The sequence below is a fragment of the Cygnus olor genome, chromosome 3 (assembly GCF_009769625.2).
Source record: "Cygnus olor isolate bCygOlo1 chromosome 3, bCygOlo1.pri.v2, whole genome shotgun sequence".
Classification (NCBI taxonomy): Eukaryota; Metazoa; Chordata; class Aves; order Anseriformes; family Anatidae; genus Cygnus; species Cygnus olor.
In genome coordinates, this window is record NC_049171.1 from 5,512,915 (window position 1) to 5,531,412 (window position 18,498).

Sequence of the window (18,498 nt, forward strand, 5' to 3'; positions counted from 1 at the left end):
TTTAAAGCCCCCCCCCCCGCCTTGTCATATCACTACACCCCCTGACACAGAGTCCCTCCCTAGTTCTCCTGCAGCCCCTCAGGCCCGGGCAGGCCACTGGGAGGTCTCCCCGGAGCCTTCTCCTCCCCAGGCCCAACACCCCCAGCTCCCTCAGCCTGGCTCCAGAGCAGAGGGGCTCCAGCCTCTGGCCCATCTCATCGCACGGTGTCAGATATTGTAACTCAGCTGATGCTGACACAGCATTCCTGACCCTCTGCTTTCAGCATTCAGAAGATAAGATGTTGAGGATTTTTCAGAAAGAAATAATTTGAAATTTGTTGAACTGCATCAGGAAATGCTGGGTCCTCATCTGGGACTGAGCATAAAGCCCAGCAAAGGTGACAGCACTGTAGAGTGGAAAAGCAAAATGGTAAAATCTCCCAAAAAATCTAGTAGAGGGAAGGAAGCACTGAGGTGGTTTGGGGGCTCACAGCAAGGGCATTACATGGAGGATCTTGGGGATTTAGGAGCCCTCTGGGATAGACTGAATTCAGTCCTTTGCACACACACAAACCAGACACGCCACTGAGACTGAGTTTGGTGCTGAGTTAAACGTGCAACCTGGGCTCCTGGATCTTGCACTGGGAAAAGGGAGCCCAGTTAGGAGGAATATGAGTCCCTGAGTGCTCATCCCAGCTGGGATCAGCGTTTGTACTTGCTGGGATATGTGCTGCTTTGGGATAAATCCAAGGGAACCCAGTAAGAGCTCACCCAGTCCGTCATTTTCTATAGTGTTCAACAGATTCTGGCCCAGATGCTAGTCCTTTTAGAGTCATGTAGTCCACTAAATAGTGATTTCACTACAAAACAGAACTATCAGTTACTGGATCCATACATCACATAATAGGTGGAATTCACTCTAAAATAAAAATGCAGTCTAAAATAGATTTAAGTACAAAATACATCCCAAAACGTACTTTCTCTGGTCTCTGCTCCAGTGACTGTACGGTAGTAGCAGATATGTTTGGGGAAGGTGCTTTGCAGGGATTAATGGCCAGGTGGGGGTTAATGGGCCACAGCTGCACTACAATCCCCAACTCCACCCCAAATTAATGATCTTCTGAGGACATATCCTTAAATTAGAGGAAATGACAGGTTTAAATTGGCATGTGCCACACACAGAGCAGTGGCAAGCCCCACAGTTAGTATAATTTTTAATATGGCCATAGAAAACACCTTTTTGTACTAATAGAATAAATCATGTTCTCAACACCTGGAGTTTACACTAGCCAATCTGTAATAACGTATTAATGCATAGCAGTTGCACATCCTGTTACAGAGCAGCCATAAAATGGCTAGGGACCCAAGGGTAAGGGTATTAGCTCTAGCTAGCAAGACTCACTGGAGGTTGTAGATCACCACTCTCCAGCAGCGCAGCTAAATGCCTTCAGTATCAGACAACAGAGCAGTTGCTTATTTCCCTTCCTCTGTGTCCATGAGCTTTTCTTTTTCTTCTTTCCTGATCATGTAAGACCTCAGTTCAGGAAAACGTTCCTATTTACAGTCTTCCTTTGAGCTTTAACAGCGCTGAAATCATGGCTAATTAAACAAAATATCGGGCCAGCCACATGTTGGGTGGATGACAGAGGCTGCCCCATCCCTCAGGGGCACAACGTGTTTCTGGTTCTTGTAGGTGCACTGGGGGTTGCAGGGCAGCATATGCTCGTACCTGCAGCTAAGGGTGAATCTGAGTGTGGTTCAAGGAGAAATGGGTGTTTGTTAATACCTTGCTCAGGAAAACAGATTACTTTCTTCCTCTCAAAGGTATAGTTTCAAGCTGCCAATGTTGTCAGGCAGACCTCAGTAGGTTGGCTGCACGCAGGTCACATTTCCAAGCCGTGCCCTGAAAGCAGGAGGGCTGCTTTCTTCCTTTCTTACCTAGAAACCTGAAGGTCTGATTTCAGCCATGAAGCTAGTGATTTTAATGGGGAGGTTGCTGTAGATTTGCAAATAAGCATCAGTCAAGAAAACTCAAATCCTATTTTAAATGTGGAACCTCGACTGTTCAGCAGCAAGTCACACTCATGGAGAGATTAAATCGGGGCCTGTTTTCACAACCATGGAGGTTTTACACGAGACCACACTTGTGTTTTTTGTTGTTGTTGTTGTTGTTTTTTCCTTTCATTTGTGTATAATATAAGAATTGTGTCCAAACTGCAGAGGGAACTCGGAGCCAGTAACTGCTTTTATCAGGATTCAGTGTCTTCCTGAAGCACTGGAATAGCTGGGGTTTCCAAATCAGAAGAAATAAACATGGCACTTGATGAAGCAGCTGCTCAGCTGCATTCATCCTCATCTGTGTAAGAATGACAACAGGTTTTGCAAAGTTGTGTGAGACTTGGGCACGGTCTGCTTTTCAGTCCCAGAGCTATTGCAGCTTCCACACTGACATCTCTTCATTTGACTCTTGGGGTCAATGGGCTTGTCATTATTATCATTATTATTTTAGAAAGACTGGATTCACAGATTTGTTTTAACGAATTGAGGCTCTGAGAGGTCTGGATTGGAGCCCATGTCTCCAGAAGCTAATTTCAGTGCCTTCACCTTCAGTATGAGCTGTTAATGGGGAGAAAAAGTAATTCGCTTTTCTTAAAAAGTAATTAAAAAATCATTAGATATGCCAAACATTATATGATGTGAAATCAATATAATACCAAATGGAGCAGCAGGCAGCTAGGAAAAAAAAAATCCCTCATTTCTAGACTTGGAGTGATATCACCAATGATGCTTTTTACATGGAAGTAAACAGGAAAAGCTGAGTTGGCTGAAAGTCTGTAAGAAACAGGGCGGGAGAAGTCTGTGTTTACTAAATGAAAAGGCCAGACAAAGGCAGTACAGAACTGAATGTTATTTTCAACATTCCCAAAGGGGGATGAGACAGGAGAGAGAGTAAAGACACAACAACACTTTAAAAAGACTCTCAAAAAATACTTATTAGTGTTTCTTTCTGAATGGCTTTAGACTGGTCCCCTCTGCACAAGGCAAGAAGAGAAAGAACAACTGGGTCATGGGCATTGCTGCAGTTCAGAGCTTTGATAGTTTTTGTCTTTTTTCTTATCTCTATACCAAACCTTTATCCATTCTGAGAACACTCTGATACATCCCCGAAGATAAACTTCTGAAGACCTATACTTACATGTAGTCTTCACAACTTGATAGCGTGGGTCCATCCTGAAACCTATTAGGATTACACTCTTAATAGCTATATACCTTGTCAATGAATTCGGATGAAACATTCAGTCTAGAGCTACACAAAGAGGCAGATTTATTGGTTCTCAGGGACCCAGTTCTGCAACCAAGATTGAGATGAAGCCATGGATAACACAATGGTCAGTGGAGCATGAGCATCAGGGTCCTTTCCGGTATCCATTAAAAACTTAAAATATACAAAAACGAGCCAGTCTAGTGCTTCTGAGCAGAAGTTGTGCCTTTTACATTCCTATAACTGTTTTGACCAGAGTTTTCATGCATCACTTTATCTGCTGTCAAATCAAAACAGGGAGTGCAAAATAGAGTTCTTCTTGCTGCTTCTTATGCAGAACTGTTGTCCCAAACAGCACAGAACCAGGTGCCTCTTCCCAAATAGGAAGTATCACAAAATGTAGCCTCAGATTGCATTTCACAGCTCCCACTCGACAAGAAAGTTTTTGTACCACGAGAACGAGACACTGACCTGGGTTAGCAGAAAACCCACAATTCCACCAACTCCAAGCAAATTCCTACATACTGCACCTGCAGGTTACCAGTTCTGGGTAGTGCTCTGGGAAGTGCTCAGTTGGGGTTCACTCCTCTTCCCACCTAAGCCCCAAGAGCTGCTGCTTAATTTCATGGAAACAAGGCACTAATGTGAGCACTTTTTTTGATGTAAGTTTGTATTGCTTTAGTATTCAAAACACACAAGATGATTTTAACTTCTTTCCCTATGTATTGCATGCAAATTGAGGGACTATCTCTGACCTTCCTAGGAAAGTTTAATAGTAATGTTTTTAGTATCCATAAATTGTTGGGTGTCACTTGCTAGTAAAAAGTGGGATAGGAAAAACAGGGGGAAATAGCCTATCCATATGAAAACAATAATCATGTAATATTTATTGTCTGGGATTGAAATGTTTCAAATATTCAAAGCAATAAAACGTCAGGAAAAGCTAGACTTCCTGATGTAAAAAGACCATAAATTTCTTCCTTCATAAGACACAAGTAGGGCGGAAAAATCAATGTGATATTTTACAAAAAAGAAAGAGAGAGAGAGAGAAAGAGAAAGAGAGAGAGAGAGAGAGAAAGAGAGAAAGAGAGAAAGAAAGAGAGAAAGAGAGAAAGAAAGAGAGAAAGAGAGAAAGAGAAAGAGAAAGAGAAAGAGAAAGAGAAAGAGAAAGAGAAAGAGAAAGAGAAAGAGAAAGAGAAAGAGAAAGAGAAAGAGAAAGTGAGAAAGAAAACCCAACCCTTAAATCTAAGTTAAAGCAGTAGAGAGCCCCCAGAGGGCACAATCCACTCACCTTTGGGAGTCTGAAGGAAGGAAATGGCAGCCAAGAGCACAACTCATGTATAATAAAGTATAAGAAAATTTCAAACACAATTTCAGTGAGCAGCGAGGTATCTCTGCAGTGTTGAACTCTGACAACACCCTTCAACATTCAAGTGCTATAAAAATACCTGCTGTTGCCGTGAGTGCATAAACTGGGGACTTATTCCCAGCCCTATGGGATCTCTCCCTCTCAAGTAACATTTTATTGGACTTTTAAAAATAAATAAATAAAACATACTTGCAGATTCAAAAATGCCCTTTTCATACAGGTCAGAAATGATTTTTCTAAAATGTTGTGTGGCTTCATGATCTCTTAAAGATCCAACATTGTTACACTAAACATTGGGCAAGAGAACAATGAGTAACAAAGGCAGAAAAGAAATCAAAGTTTACAATCAAATTACTTTCATAAAGTAAAAATATTTATCTTTACAAGGATAAATCTACTTTCACTGCAGAAAGAGGGACATACCAAAGCAGGGTCAAGTTTGATTTTAGACTGGTAAAACCAGAGCTGGTTTTGGAATTCAGCCTTCTTGAAAAAACATGAATATATATGTATATATTCATATATATTTAATGTATAAGCATATAAATGAACACATTTTCTATGCCTCTCCTGCTCACCTATGAATAAAGTTTTAATAACATTCTCTTTAAGTACTGCATTAATTTTGCACTGCCTGTAGGACCACCAAAGAAACCTGCTAAGATGCAAAACCCCTTCAGAGCGTGCGCCATAAATACATACCAAAGTGCAAATAAAACAAGCCTCAACAAAATAAAAATGAATTGAGCATCATCCAGAAGCCCAACTTCAACACCATTAAAAATAAATAAATAAATAACAATAAAAAAGCATAAAAACTTGCAATGGCAAAAACTGGGAAGGTTTGGACTTTGGCCAAAAAATTCAAAAATTTGGCTGCTTATTCCTTCTTTTATTTTTTTTTTTTCATTACCATAACATTTGGGAAGACTGTAACTTGCAAGCAGGGCTACACCTTCTACCATAGTCAATAGCCAAGCCTTTATTTCTCGTTGCGTTTGACAGCAGCGTATGTTTGATTCCCAAGCCCATCCAAACACACCAAGATACAGTCCTCTGCTTCACAGACACCTGCCCAAAGAGGTTTAGTTGGAGCACAGAGACTAACAGGTACTGAAACTCCAGAGTCCTGATGGAATAATCTTTGTACTTCTCCCATCAACCCAAGTGTGGCTGGAGCTTTGGCCATTTTCTGGGTGATCCGTAGTATGGACAATATTCACACACCTCTTCTGGACACCTCTACTGAGCAATGCAGACTAGCTTACACAGCTACACCTATTGGGCTACCATGAATAAAGTAACCGACTGGGACTGCTCCAAAATACCCTTAAAATGTGGTAGGTTCTTAACCCACGTCTCAGAAACAACAGCTGCAGAAAGACAGACAGCTGTTTGCTCCCCTACTGACTCTGAAACCTGACCGCACGTTATTCTTAACTATTTCACTGCCAAACACACAAGGACTGAAGTTCCAATCACCAAAGTGCATAAATAATCATTAAGTAACTGTCAAAAAGGAAAAAAAAAAAAAAAAAAAAAAAAAAAAGAATTTTCTAAAGTGGTATTTGGCCGAGTCTGGTCAGACCAAGGTTATTTCATTTTACCATACCTATACCTTGGAATATATAGCATTGCAGTTCTTGATCTTCCAATGGAAGAATCTGTCATGATTTTCCTCTTGGGCTTGTGCCTAATTTGCACGGTGAGGAGACAAGTGGGATGCACATGAGTTTGAGGAAGACCTCCAGGCTGACCTCAACTGCTAGTTGTACAAGCTCAGGACCTACAGAATATCAATTTTGCCACCATCCCAAAGAATAAAAGAGTAAGAGCAGCCCCTTCCGTGGAGAAGTTGATTTTCAAAGACACCTTTTCCAGGTGCTAAAAGCACCCTTTAATAATAAAATTGCTTGATTTTGTGTTCTGTCTACACCAAATTCTGCTGAACGGTGAAAATTTAGGACTAGCAAATTGTAGCTAACATTCCAAAAGAGGAACATCAATTCTTTTGTAATAAAGCAAGGCAGGGGTAACATGGGGAACACTAGACAGATCACATCTGATTTATTGAAATGATTTACTTGAAGCTGCTGCAGAATTTGTGCACACACAGCAGATGCCCAGAGATCTGAGCAAAGGAGTTTGGGAATAGAAGCTCACCTGGAACCTCCCTCCTATAAAAGTTGTCTTTCTCCTTCTGCAGCGATGTTGCAGATTTGTTTTCACCTAGGCTTGACACACAGTTGCTGCCATTTCATTTGCAGATCTGAAGAAATCATGTCAGTACAAGAAGTACAAGAAATGCAATAGGATTTATTTTTTTTTGTTAAGATTAATTAAATAGTTATGGAAATTAGAGTTAAACAGAACCGGTTTGAGCCAACTTGCTTTATTGACTCTGCCTATCTGGATCCTGCTATGGCTTCAGGTACCTCACACCTTCTTTCCTTCCAGGTGTAGATCAGCCACCACACTTCAGCTGTGCTTTATTACATTCAGATCCAGTTCATTTATTAAAGTGTAATACTCTGCTTTATCTGTGTGAACGCCCACCACAGCTGCTGCCCAAGTTAAAAGAGGGCATTCACATTTCCTAATTGCGTTTCTCCTATTATTTCTTGCAGCTCTCATACACTAAACAAAGGGAGGCTGGTGAGAGATCAAGAGCACCCTGGCGAGGCTCAGGTAGGATTTTTCAATGAGCACCTCCCTCATGGTGATTCCTGATGCAGAAATCCAACATTGTATGAAGGGAAAGTGTCCATAGTCCATGTTTTGGTGGAAACGTGATGTTTATGTTTCTGCACTAGGCCATTAGGTGGCTGTGGCACGTTTCAGCAGGAAGGATTTTAAGTGTTAAGTCCTGTATTGGGTCCAAATGGACTGAATGCATTCTTCCCCCTCAAATTCCTCTTGTAGGTCCAGTTGGACACCATTTTTTGCCAAGTTCTGTCCTGACCTGCACAAATGGGTCATGTACTTTCTGACATAAGTATCATTTTCACTGGAGGGGAAAGATGACTGAAAGCTGAGAGCATCAGCACAGGTTTGGGAAATCCAGGTTTTCTGAACCACCCCAGGTTTCCCAGTGCAGGTCCAGTCATTTAGCCCTTCCATGCCTCAGAAGAGATGGAGATAACAGCACACTACTATTTCCGAGTGGTAGTGCAGGCATAAATACATGGAAGATTGTGGGGCACGCCGATACTACAGCAATCAAAATCGTGGTAGTTCCAAAGACTGACAGCTCACATCTTCACAGAATCAGTAAGAAAATCTGCAAAGCATCTGGATGAAGACTACTCCAGAAAGACACGGATATTTGTATAAGACTCTTGTGCCAATATTTCTGTCTGATGGGAATTAAGATGGATTATCAATCACAAATATAGAAGAGATCTATAAAATGTAAAATGAAACTGTATTATTATAATTTTAGTTCTTGATTTTCCCTATTTATCTTTCCAATTCTCTTCCACTACTAATCTATCTTGTTTAGGCAAAGTAGTATATAAGTATAGTGGAGCTTGATTACTGAGAATAGCTATTAATGTAGTGTCTCAAAGTGCTCTCTAGACAGTTAAAAGGCTTTTAACAATAAAGTATGAAGGTTTCCTTCAAATTTGCAGTCATCTGCCTTTTAAAAGTTTGTTTCAGTTGCCAACATTTCAGTGATTTATGGAAGCTAAAGTATCTGACTGTAGTCTCCCCACAATAGACGAGAGCTGTTTTTTCTTATTATTTTTAAAGGCAACATCATTATCTTAAGGAGGGGGGGGGGGGGGGGGGGAAATAGCTACATTAGAAGATACAGCTTTCAAAATAATTTTGTAAGGCATCTGGCCTTATTTAAACCATCAAATTTACATTCAATTCCTTCAGGGATGGCTCTGTTGCTTTGCGCTGGCTCTGTGCCCTCCGAATAAAGCCCTGGATTTAATGCATGCCACCGCGTTTCCCTGGCTGTACTGCTGCTCCGCATAGATATATTGTGGAGGTATAAAAAGCTGAACTTTGGACAAGATGATTCACTTTTAGGCAAATAATAAAAAAAAACAACCTGTAACAGTGTAAGTTTCAACTAGTGGTTAGACTTGTGACAAATGTCACTATCTATTTATTCTTAAATTATTAGTGGAAGTGTTTATGTTCTATGAAACATTCTGTATAAGCTAGACAGGAAGCTATAAAATATTTTACGAGATCTGCACACGGCCGATGGCCGAATGTTAGTACAACACTAAGGTTCATCTAAATTCAAGAAGTGTCAGGAAATGCTTATTTCTTTTTCCAGCAAGATCTTCCCTTGACAAAGAGAAGTGCCCTATGAAAACACAGGGAGGCAGAATTCAGTAAGGTCCTGAGCATCTCTGGGGAAATATGGGGCCCTGCCAGCTTCTCCCCATTTCAAGACAATGGCAAGATCCTCTCAGATGGCTGTATTTGCTCAGAATGAGGCCTGAGGAAGATCAGGCAGTATGGGAAATGAGATGAACCCCAACTCAAAATTTGGGTCGTGCTTCAGTACCCTCACCCCTGGTGACCTCCAGCTGAATTAGTACCCCTTGTTTGCAGATCAATGGGTGAAGAAACTGGAAAATAAGGTAGTATAACCCCACGGCCAGGTAGACATGGAGGTGCGAGCCAAACTCTAGTGCAGTCTCATTCCTGCTGAAATTGGTTGTGTTTTCTCCACCGGGTAACCGATAACACACCAAGCCATCGACACAACCTGATCCAGCAATTACAAACCCACATGAACAATCAAAATTATTTGCAAGCTGAAATTACACAAGCACAAAGCCATTCAGGCACAGCCATTACCACCATCTCAGACTGATTTTTATATGCAAAGTAGAGAAAAAAAGTTTAAGAGAAAATGTATGGTGCCAGCTTGAACACCCATCTCTGCATCTGCAGCATGGAAGGTGGGTTTGAGACACACTGCATCCAGCATGGGTCTGAGTGCTCTCGTTTGAGCTTTAAGCAGAAAGAAAAGCAACTCTGAGAAAAAGCTATTCCTTCCCAATATAAGAATAAGTTGGCTGGTTCAAGTAGGGAGACATAACCTACCTTGTCTTACTCTCAATTCAGCTCATGGCTTATGTAGAGAAGTGAAAGGTTATTATATGGGTTTACTGGGCAAACCCAGATTTTATAAATAATTGCCTGTCAGGCTGTTCAAGATAGACAAACATACGGCAGACCAACAAAAACATGATCTGTCATATTTCCGAGAGAAATGTATGTTGAGTCTTCATTCTCTGCAACTTCAAGTAGACCAGTAAAAAATAAGTGCCAGTATTTTCCCTGCTTATGCATATTTTAAAATGTAAAATCTGGGAGAGATACAGCTATGGAAGGAATTTTGATTCCATTACTCAGTGCCTGAAATGGTCTCTTCTGTCTATATGCCTGCAGATCGAAACCAAATACAATAAATGCTGGTGTCCTTTAAAAAAGTCTGGATGTTTACAGCAAGCGTATAATTTTCCATGATTAAGGACGCCAACAAAAATAAGAAAGATGATAAAAAGAAAAGTTTAATCATATATTTCAACTAGCACAGATGGAACATCAGAAAGCTCCCCCCCTCCCCCCCCCCCCCATCTTTAATATACGGCAGTGTACACTTTTAGTTCTTTGCACACAGATTAATTCCAGAAAATAGAAGTGTGAGCAGGTAAAAGAAAAAAGCAATTCACAAATGGCAGTAACATTTGATGTACAAAGTTCACATTTAGGATATTTTGGTTACAAAGAGAAGACGCATTTTTCTGTTATTTAAAATATAGATACTTTCAAAGCTTTCGCAAGCAGGTCCAGGAAAGCAGGGCAAGAAAACCACTTACAAATGACCACAATACCATGCAGTGGGAGTAAAAGTTAAGACCTCACATACTCAGCACAAAGGAGGAGGACGGCTGCACTACATAAAAGTAATATTTTGCTGATCTCCTCTTGATCCCTTGAGTGCTCTGTCTTAATTTGAGGTTTAAGTTAGATTTCAAGCCTGTGCTACGAGCGGCTAAAGCAGACCCATGGGCTGCCCCAGGGACACAGGCAGTACATGCCTGCAGATCCTAGTGATGGGCTGTAGCATAAGCCCTTTTCTCTGGTTCAGCATCATCGTGGTTAGCTCTATATTTGTACAGATTTTATGGGAAGAAATGAATATGTTTGTGAGGACAGCACAGGCTGGAGGAGCAAGGGATGGAAAGAACCATCGAAGGAGGGACTGAGATTTAAAAAACAAATCTGAAAACAAAGGTAACTAAAATATAAAAAGGCAGTAAAAATCCCATTTTGTCTTTAGCTGAATCCAACATTAACGCTGCCTTTGTCAGCAGCAGAGACAACATCTGCCTCCTGCAGCCAGTGCCTGGCCAGCATGTAACATTAAGCCTTTTTCCAGGATCACTGAGATGGACACGGCTGGTCAGGCTGTACCCTGTATACTCCAGGATATGTTTTCTGAATAGGGGCCAGACTCTGTGCCAAATTGCTGCAGAGACTTCCCTTGACTTCAGAGAGCAACAGCTCAGGCCTTCAGGGAGGAATGTAACAGGGAAAGAGATGGCAATATTGAGAATTTGGGGCTGACAACTTCACTATGTTGGGGTGTGTAAAAAAATAAGTCTTTAACCAAAAAGTGTAGGCTACATGAACTTTTCTCTGAAAACATTTGGATTTGAGTTTGGTATCACTCTTATTAAAAATCCCCTTACTGTATTAAACTGGGTTATACTGTCTGAATGCTATCTAAAAACGACTCGAGGGAAATCAGAGAAAAACAGTACATTTTTTTCCTTTTTGTAAAAATGACAAGGAAAACCTACATAACCTAGAACATCTTTGGCCTCTTTCTGCCCCATCCTGCTTCACAAAACATCTCTACTAAAACACAGACTTCCAAATAATTAAATAAAAATGACAGCGCATTTTTGAAAGGGGCTGACAGCAGCAAGTCCCCTGCAAACTTCAAACTTGTGTGATCCATATTCTTGTCCACCTACACGCTATCCCAAACATCCTGCCATTAATTAGCTAAATGTTCCAGCTAGTAAACAAGAATAACGATTGAGGGGGCTGGAAAAAGAGACAGAGTCGGCCAGCAGATAGTCACAACAAACCAGCCCACTCACTGGTACACGGAGACATTGGAGCTTGTATTTTTTTCCTTCCATGGAGGGGAAAAGAAAATCACCTTAATATAACACTGTCTTTCCTGTTGCTGTAGCCACATCCACATTAGCAGGCGAGAAAAGTCATCCCGTTTCTGCGGTAGGCACTCTGTCAAAGAAAGAGAAAATCTGTAATGAATTATCACGTCAACTTAAACAAGGGAAGAAGGCAGAGAGAAAGGCAAGGCTTTCTTCCTGTTTTGTAGACTATTCTGGCTGCAATCTAATAGTGTGCTTAATCTGAACATTTCTGGTGGGGAAGCTATAAGCAACCACGTTGTCTATTAAAAAATCAGTGTGGTTAACAAGTGGTTAGTGACTCTATTTCAGGAGAGTGAGAGATATGCAAAAATGTAACATCCTATTTTGTTAATTGCCTGCAAAATAGATGAGGCCAAAAATACACTATTATGCTGAATCTGTTTGTCCTTTATAAGCATGTGTTCTCTATTCACTATGCTCAGGAATCGCTTCTAACCTAACTATCCTAATAGTCTATAAATTACTGAATCATTACAGTTTTCCAAACCTAGCTTACAGTCTGAGTCTGCAGCTATGTAAACAGACACTGGTATAATCCCCACTCCCCAAACCAAATTCATTTTAAAGACATTCTGGTCAGCACAAAATAATTTGATATCTCACACATTGTAACCTGGGATTGAGTATTTCCAATGATAAAGAAACACAAGAGTTAAACAGCATCTGAGAAAAGAATTTTAAAAGATCCTGTGACCCTGCCTCACTAAAATATCTTTCATGCATTTTTAACATCTCTTTTGGAATCAATATAGGAAGCTATGCCTTTTTAACTCGGGCACACTGGAAATCCTATATTTTAAGGGGATATTCTTTGTTTAAAAATGTTTTTTTTTTTTTTTTTTTTTGAGATATTAATGATATCTTCAAAAAGGAAAGGAGCTCAAATACTTTTGCTTTATTTGGTTCACCTTCAGCAGTCATCCAGTTTTGAAAATGAAAATACAGTCATCTATTCAAGTACAGCTAGAGCTTTGTAAGATGTATTTTGTACCTCTTAGGGTTCATGCATTTAGGAAGTGCCACATATAACTACCATTTTCAGTTACTTTATCAATTTCCTAATTAATTTCAGGAAGACCAAATTCTCCTCTCTTAGACTGGAAGAGTATCATAAAGACAGAGGAAAAGGATAACCTTGAACAACTTTGTGTATAAATAGTATTTGTACTGAATTGTAAGGAAATAGTTTCAAAAACAGCAAGTATGTATTCAGAGAGACATTTACAGACACTGAATATGCAAAAGGAAATATGTACAAGATGTTCATTACAGCATCCCTTAACACCATACTTCAACATACAGATCGAGCAGCATATGGTATTAGAGTCAAAGAGTGGAATATTAGTTCTGGGATATATAGCCAGTCATCAGACATGACAGTATCACCACAAACAAAGAAAATAAATCCAAAAACTCCATACCCAAACATGAAATGCACAAAAACAGACTAGCCAATAATTTTGAAAGGATCCAATATATTCCCACAACCACAAGCAGCAAGTCCAAGGGAGTTTGGATCTGCAGCTTGCCCAAACCATTAGGGCTGGCATTTTGAAGTCGATGCAAAAGTAATGTTTTTAGCTCCTTGACCCCAGTATTTTTACAGAGGTTTATAACCCAAGTGTCAACCTTTAGCACATAAATTAAATATTCAGGGCTATTGTGCAGTTTGCTTGGAGATAAATGAACCCAAGTATAAAGTTGGATTCACATGAAAGATAAAAAGGTTGAATTTTATGAAGGGAATTTTGGTCGCAAAAGCAAAGTTGGGCTTGGCTGGGCTTACCTGGGAAATAATGCAGTTTAACATTTTCCAACATGGGCAATATTATATGGTTAGTTATATCCCTGAAAAGGTCATTTTAGAAGCAAGCTTCAGAGGAGGAAGGATAACACCTTCAGAAAGCTGGACACACCCACCAGTCTATATTTAGCAATATATTATAGCTAGAGTGGCTATAGTTAGGGTTGAAAACTATTTCCTACTTAACTCCCTGTTTCACATACTTTAAACTTTCTGAAACATTTGCCCTTGGGCTGAAATTTCCTTTGCTTTAATCCCTGCCCGAAGTTCAGTTTTGTTGGAAGGGGCCAACAAAATTCCTTAAGCCATTTTGAAGTTCAGCAATAATGAAAACAACACACTTCCCCGTCCCAAGCCAGAGAAAGTGATTCTGATATATGCATATTTTATTAAGGAATTTGGACACAAATTGAAGCATTTTACCCCCAAAACAATCTTTACCTTCAACCTCAGCTTAGAGGCAACTGTTTTGGAAATCAGTATTTCATGGGAGGGAATTTGATTCATCCCATTCCATAACAAGATAACACTTCTTTCTTATTTTGATACACTACCAGATAATAAAGCTTAGCCTCCAAAATACTTTTATGCATAGCAAAGCTATTTTACAGTTACCTCCTCATTCTGAGTTACACCATTTATCTTTAAGATATATATAGCTGAATTCATAATACTAAAAGACGTATCTTTGTATGCCAAGAATCGTGAAGAGAAACAGCATGGGTTTTTTTATAAACCTTGTATGTGTACGGGCCATCACAAGAGAGTGTACATGTACAACAGTTACTAACTGTGGTTTGATATAATGGAAAGGACTCAGTTGGATGAGACTTTTGGGTGCTCTCTGACACTCTGGCAGTATCCTTGTTTAAAAAAGAAGGACTGTTCGGCTCAGAATTACACGCAGAGGATGATGCAGCCTCTTGATGTGGAAATAAAACGGGAGGCCATACCTGTATCCATTTGGCTGGTATATAGCTGCTGTGGCCCAACGTCAGGAGATAACATAAGCCCACCATCCCTTCTGGAGCCCAGTTTGGAAAAGCGTTTTTTGCATCCACATTTTTTTCTGTGTGTTCTCTCTCAAAATGTGCAGTCTACCAGCATGTGCTTTAACATTTCCTGCTGTGGGCTGACTCTTTGCCATGGCTGAAGGTCCCTCAGCCTGTTACCGCACCCACTGCACGCGGGTGGTCAAGGGACCACCTTTTAGATGTGGGAAATCACCTAGCTTGGCACAAATTACGCTGTCCACCTTCCCAGAACAGATCCCACACTGTGAAAAGTTGATGTAACCTTATTTAGCCCATTTAGCCTTCACAGAAACTCTTCTGGTTTCTTGCTATCATATGGCGAGATTTTGCATCCTCTTTTCTGACCTCATTAAAAGCAAACCAGATTGCTGCAACCCACAACCAGAACCTAAGCAGGCTGGACCAAAAAGAAAGCAGCAATATGACCTTTATTTTGTCCAATCCACTCTTGCCACGTGCTCCTGTTTGGGGGAAAGGCATGATGATTTTGCTGCTGAGCACTCCACTTCCAGGCCCTGACCCCAGCCCATCTAGGCACCATGTTGATGCATTTTCTTCATTTAAGGCAATCTGAAGAACTTACTCATGTTTTTCCCATTTGCAAGTAACACAGCAATCCCAAACTCATGTCAGCTACATCTCTGCACTGCATTATACCAGACATCATCTGTCTGCCTACTGCACTAGGAAGCCTACCTTGAAAATGTTGTGCCTTTAGGTTATCATAGTACATTGGATTCTAATATGAAAATCTTCTCTGGAATGTTACCATTATTTAATCATTTTTTAACAGTCTGAAAGGAGTGGCAATGCAGCAGAAAAGATGAGCTGTGCTCACTTCTGTGAGCCATCTAAAAGCAAGAACACACGTTGTCCTTGGTTTGGTGGAAGAAGGCAAAACTAACAACTTAAGAAGGCAATTTGGAACAAAATGCCTTGGTCAAGAAAATCCTCAATGTTCATGAAAAGTCATCCATTTTCTGCTCTCTTTTTTCAGTCCCATGTCCTTCTTGCAGTGGTAGCACGACGGACAACAAATGACTGCTCCTTGAAGAGGGAAGCAGAACTCCTGTCCCCAAAGTAGGTCACATGAAATGAAACACTTTAGTGAAGAGTTTATAGGGCCAATTTATAGGGCAGAAAATCACGTGATTTTTAACACAGACATACTGAAGTTATGATTTACATAAACAAGCACCAGCCAAACCCAAAGATTTGAGTACTCCTCCACTTTGGAACATACCGGATTAGGAAACTAAGACTTCTGAACAGGCACCTTAGCTAGAAATGGTTTCCAGTTAACAATTTATAGTAGTGCATAACTTTCCAGCTGTAGCATGATGATAAAGAACAATTTTGGCAAGAGAAAGAAACAGCTGTGACTTTTGAGTGGGCTGATAGGAGTTAAATTCTTTTTTGGGATAAGCTTTGGAAAGTGTAAGGTAAAACATCTCCAGTGGACATCTCAGACACTGAGGTTTATTGCGCCAAATCCTCCACTAGTTTAATTCTCCTGTTCTGCTGGCATTAAAGGTGAAACAGAATTTTGTACCACCGGATAATATGTTGTTTTATCATTTAAAGATGATAAATGCCACATTACAGGTCCTCTATAAGCAAGTTACAAACATTTTTAAAACAAAGTCTGTCTCTTGCTGTCCTTGTGTATGTGTGTGGGCAAGTGGTTTAATTACAATGCATGAAGTAGAATGGCAGACAGAGACATCAAAATCAAAGAGCAAGTCCTGGCTGAACTTCATTAGCAAACATAAATACAAATAGGCACATCATGTTTGTGACATGCCACGGTCCTTTCCTCCTTTGGTAATTTTACTCTATTCTCTGATATTTGCATAAATGTAAATCGAACCATATGACTTAGACAGGCTTATGATAGGGGAATCATATGCAAAACTTTTTTTTCATTAAATAATTTTCTTCATGCAGTCTTACACTGTTACTGTGAAAATCAGGGAGGACTAGATCTCAGACAGTGAAAGCCTTTATTTAAGAACAGTGGAGGGAGCCCTGCCCTTTAAATAAGAGACATTCTTGGATCAGACACTGGCTGGCAGAATGGAAAAAAGGATGTAGCATTAACTTTCATTCCATTCCAAATAACCTGGAACCCATAAAACACAAAGATTCTCTAATTTTAAATCTGCTCCCTTTTTCCCTGTGTTTTCTTTCCATTTTATTTGTGGAATGTTAACTTTAAAATTTCATTAGCCCGCCATAATATCAAGCAAGTCATTCTGGGCACATTCATAGCTCTTTGTACATAAAAAAATCTACATTAAAAACCCTGTGATTAGAAGGTTATTCTTCTCATTTTCCCAGCCTGCATAGACAAACCACATGCAAAGAAGTGTCAGCTTATTTACAGATTAAAATAATAATTAGTTTAGGAGGCAAAGTATAAGCAATATTTTTTAAAAAAGAAAATCTGCATGTTGTTTAGAATTAGCTGCTTCTGTTTAGGTCTAAATAAATTTGTGTGGATATAAACTCTCCTATTAAAATTATATACATGTTACAAAAGAAATATAATGGATAATTCTCTCTCCAATTTAAAACAATAGCACTGGAGGCTCCAGCTCTACAAACCCATCTTTAATCAGTAGCCAAAGCACAGATGTCTGATATTACTCAGAGAGCGAAGGAACTTTTTATGTATATAATGTCTAGTACGTGGTCAATAATGAATAACAAATCCCAAATACATATGTGTAAACACCCAGGTTTAGTTGATTATGAATTTGGACAATGCACCAAATGATCTCCCCTTCTGTACTCATGAAATCACACAGATTTCATTCAGGACGGGGCCAGACAGCTGTGCTGAAAGCTCCAGCATCCGTTTACCCATATAGCAAAGGTCATCCTGGAAGCACAACCACAGTTGTGATTAAGCTAGCCCCAAGGAACTGCAGTTAGGTGTAAGTAACACAAATAAAACAACTTAATTGCCCAGGCCTGTTCTCTGAGTCTTCACCCAGCCAGTCGGATCCCAGCTACAGCAGTGGAATTGTGCCGTGAGTACCGGGTGTCCTCCTGGAAGGGGACAGAGATCACCAGCACACTGTACGTAGGTGAGCACATACACCAAGCACTGATAAAAGCACTGCCTCAGTAAACCACCTCTCAATGGTTTGTGACAAAATGCTTTTCAGCTCTGTCAGTTCTGTGCTTTGGATTACTTTTTATCTGCCAATGGCGTAAATATTTTCAGTAATCACATAAAACGGTGTCATTGTATCCAGGAATGGGATATATCCAGGATATATCATCCAAGTATGTTAAAGAACATAGTCTAAATCTGAAATATCCAACTTTTTCTTTGTTGCTCTCTGCTATTGGGAATAATGACATCTCCAAGGCTGGTGGAAACACAGGAGCTCTGAAAAACAGGGCCCAAATGTATTTCTCAGACACCTCTGTGCAATACTGCCAGTGGAAGGAGAACAAAATTTAGGGCTTTTATTGCCCTTCAGCTCTTTTTGCCAAATTTGTGATGCCGCAGTAAACTAGCAAAGGCTGTTCGCAGGGCTGGGCCGATATTATAAGAAAGAAAAACAAGGCAAAAGGATCATGGCTTCTGTTGCAGCAAGAACTGGGGTGTGGGAGTGGGGTACCAATGTCTGCCAAAAGAAAAAAAGAACAAAATTGGTAGGGAGAGAAAGACCATTTTAAGTTTCTCAGAGGGTATTGTAAACAGTGGAGAAAGAAGGAAAAAATGGAACCATAAAACAATACTTGGCAGCCAGCTTTGCAAAACAAACATATTTTCGCAAAGCTCTTCCCATCACTGCCACCAACTT

General features: G+C 40.1%; 1 protein-coding gene across 5 annotated transcripts in view; it reads right to left on the reverse strand.

Annotated features, from left to right (window-relative positions):
* Positions 1-11,763: 11,763 nt before the first annotated feature.
* The window catches only part of SUPT3H (SPT3 homolog, SAGA and STAGA complex component), a 277,738-nt gene continuing 271,003 nt past the window's right edge, over positions 11,764-18,498 (reverse strand). For all 5 annotated transcript variants that reach the window (XM_040554266.1, XM_040554265.1, XM_040554268.1 and 2 more), the window contains one exon: positions 11,764-11,906. In XM_040554266.1, coding sequence (XP_040410200.1) covers positions 11,865-11,906 — 42 coding nt within the window. In that variant the 3' untranslated portion in view covers positions 11,764-11,864. The remainder of the gene's footprint in view (positions 11,907-18,498) is intronic.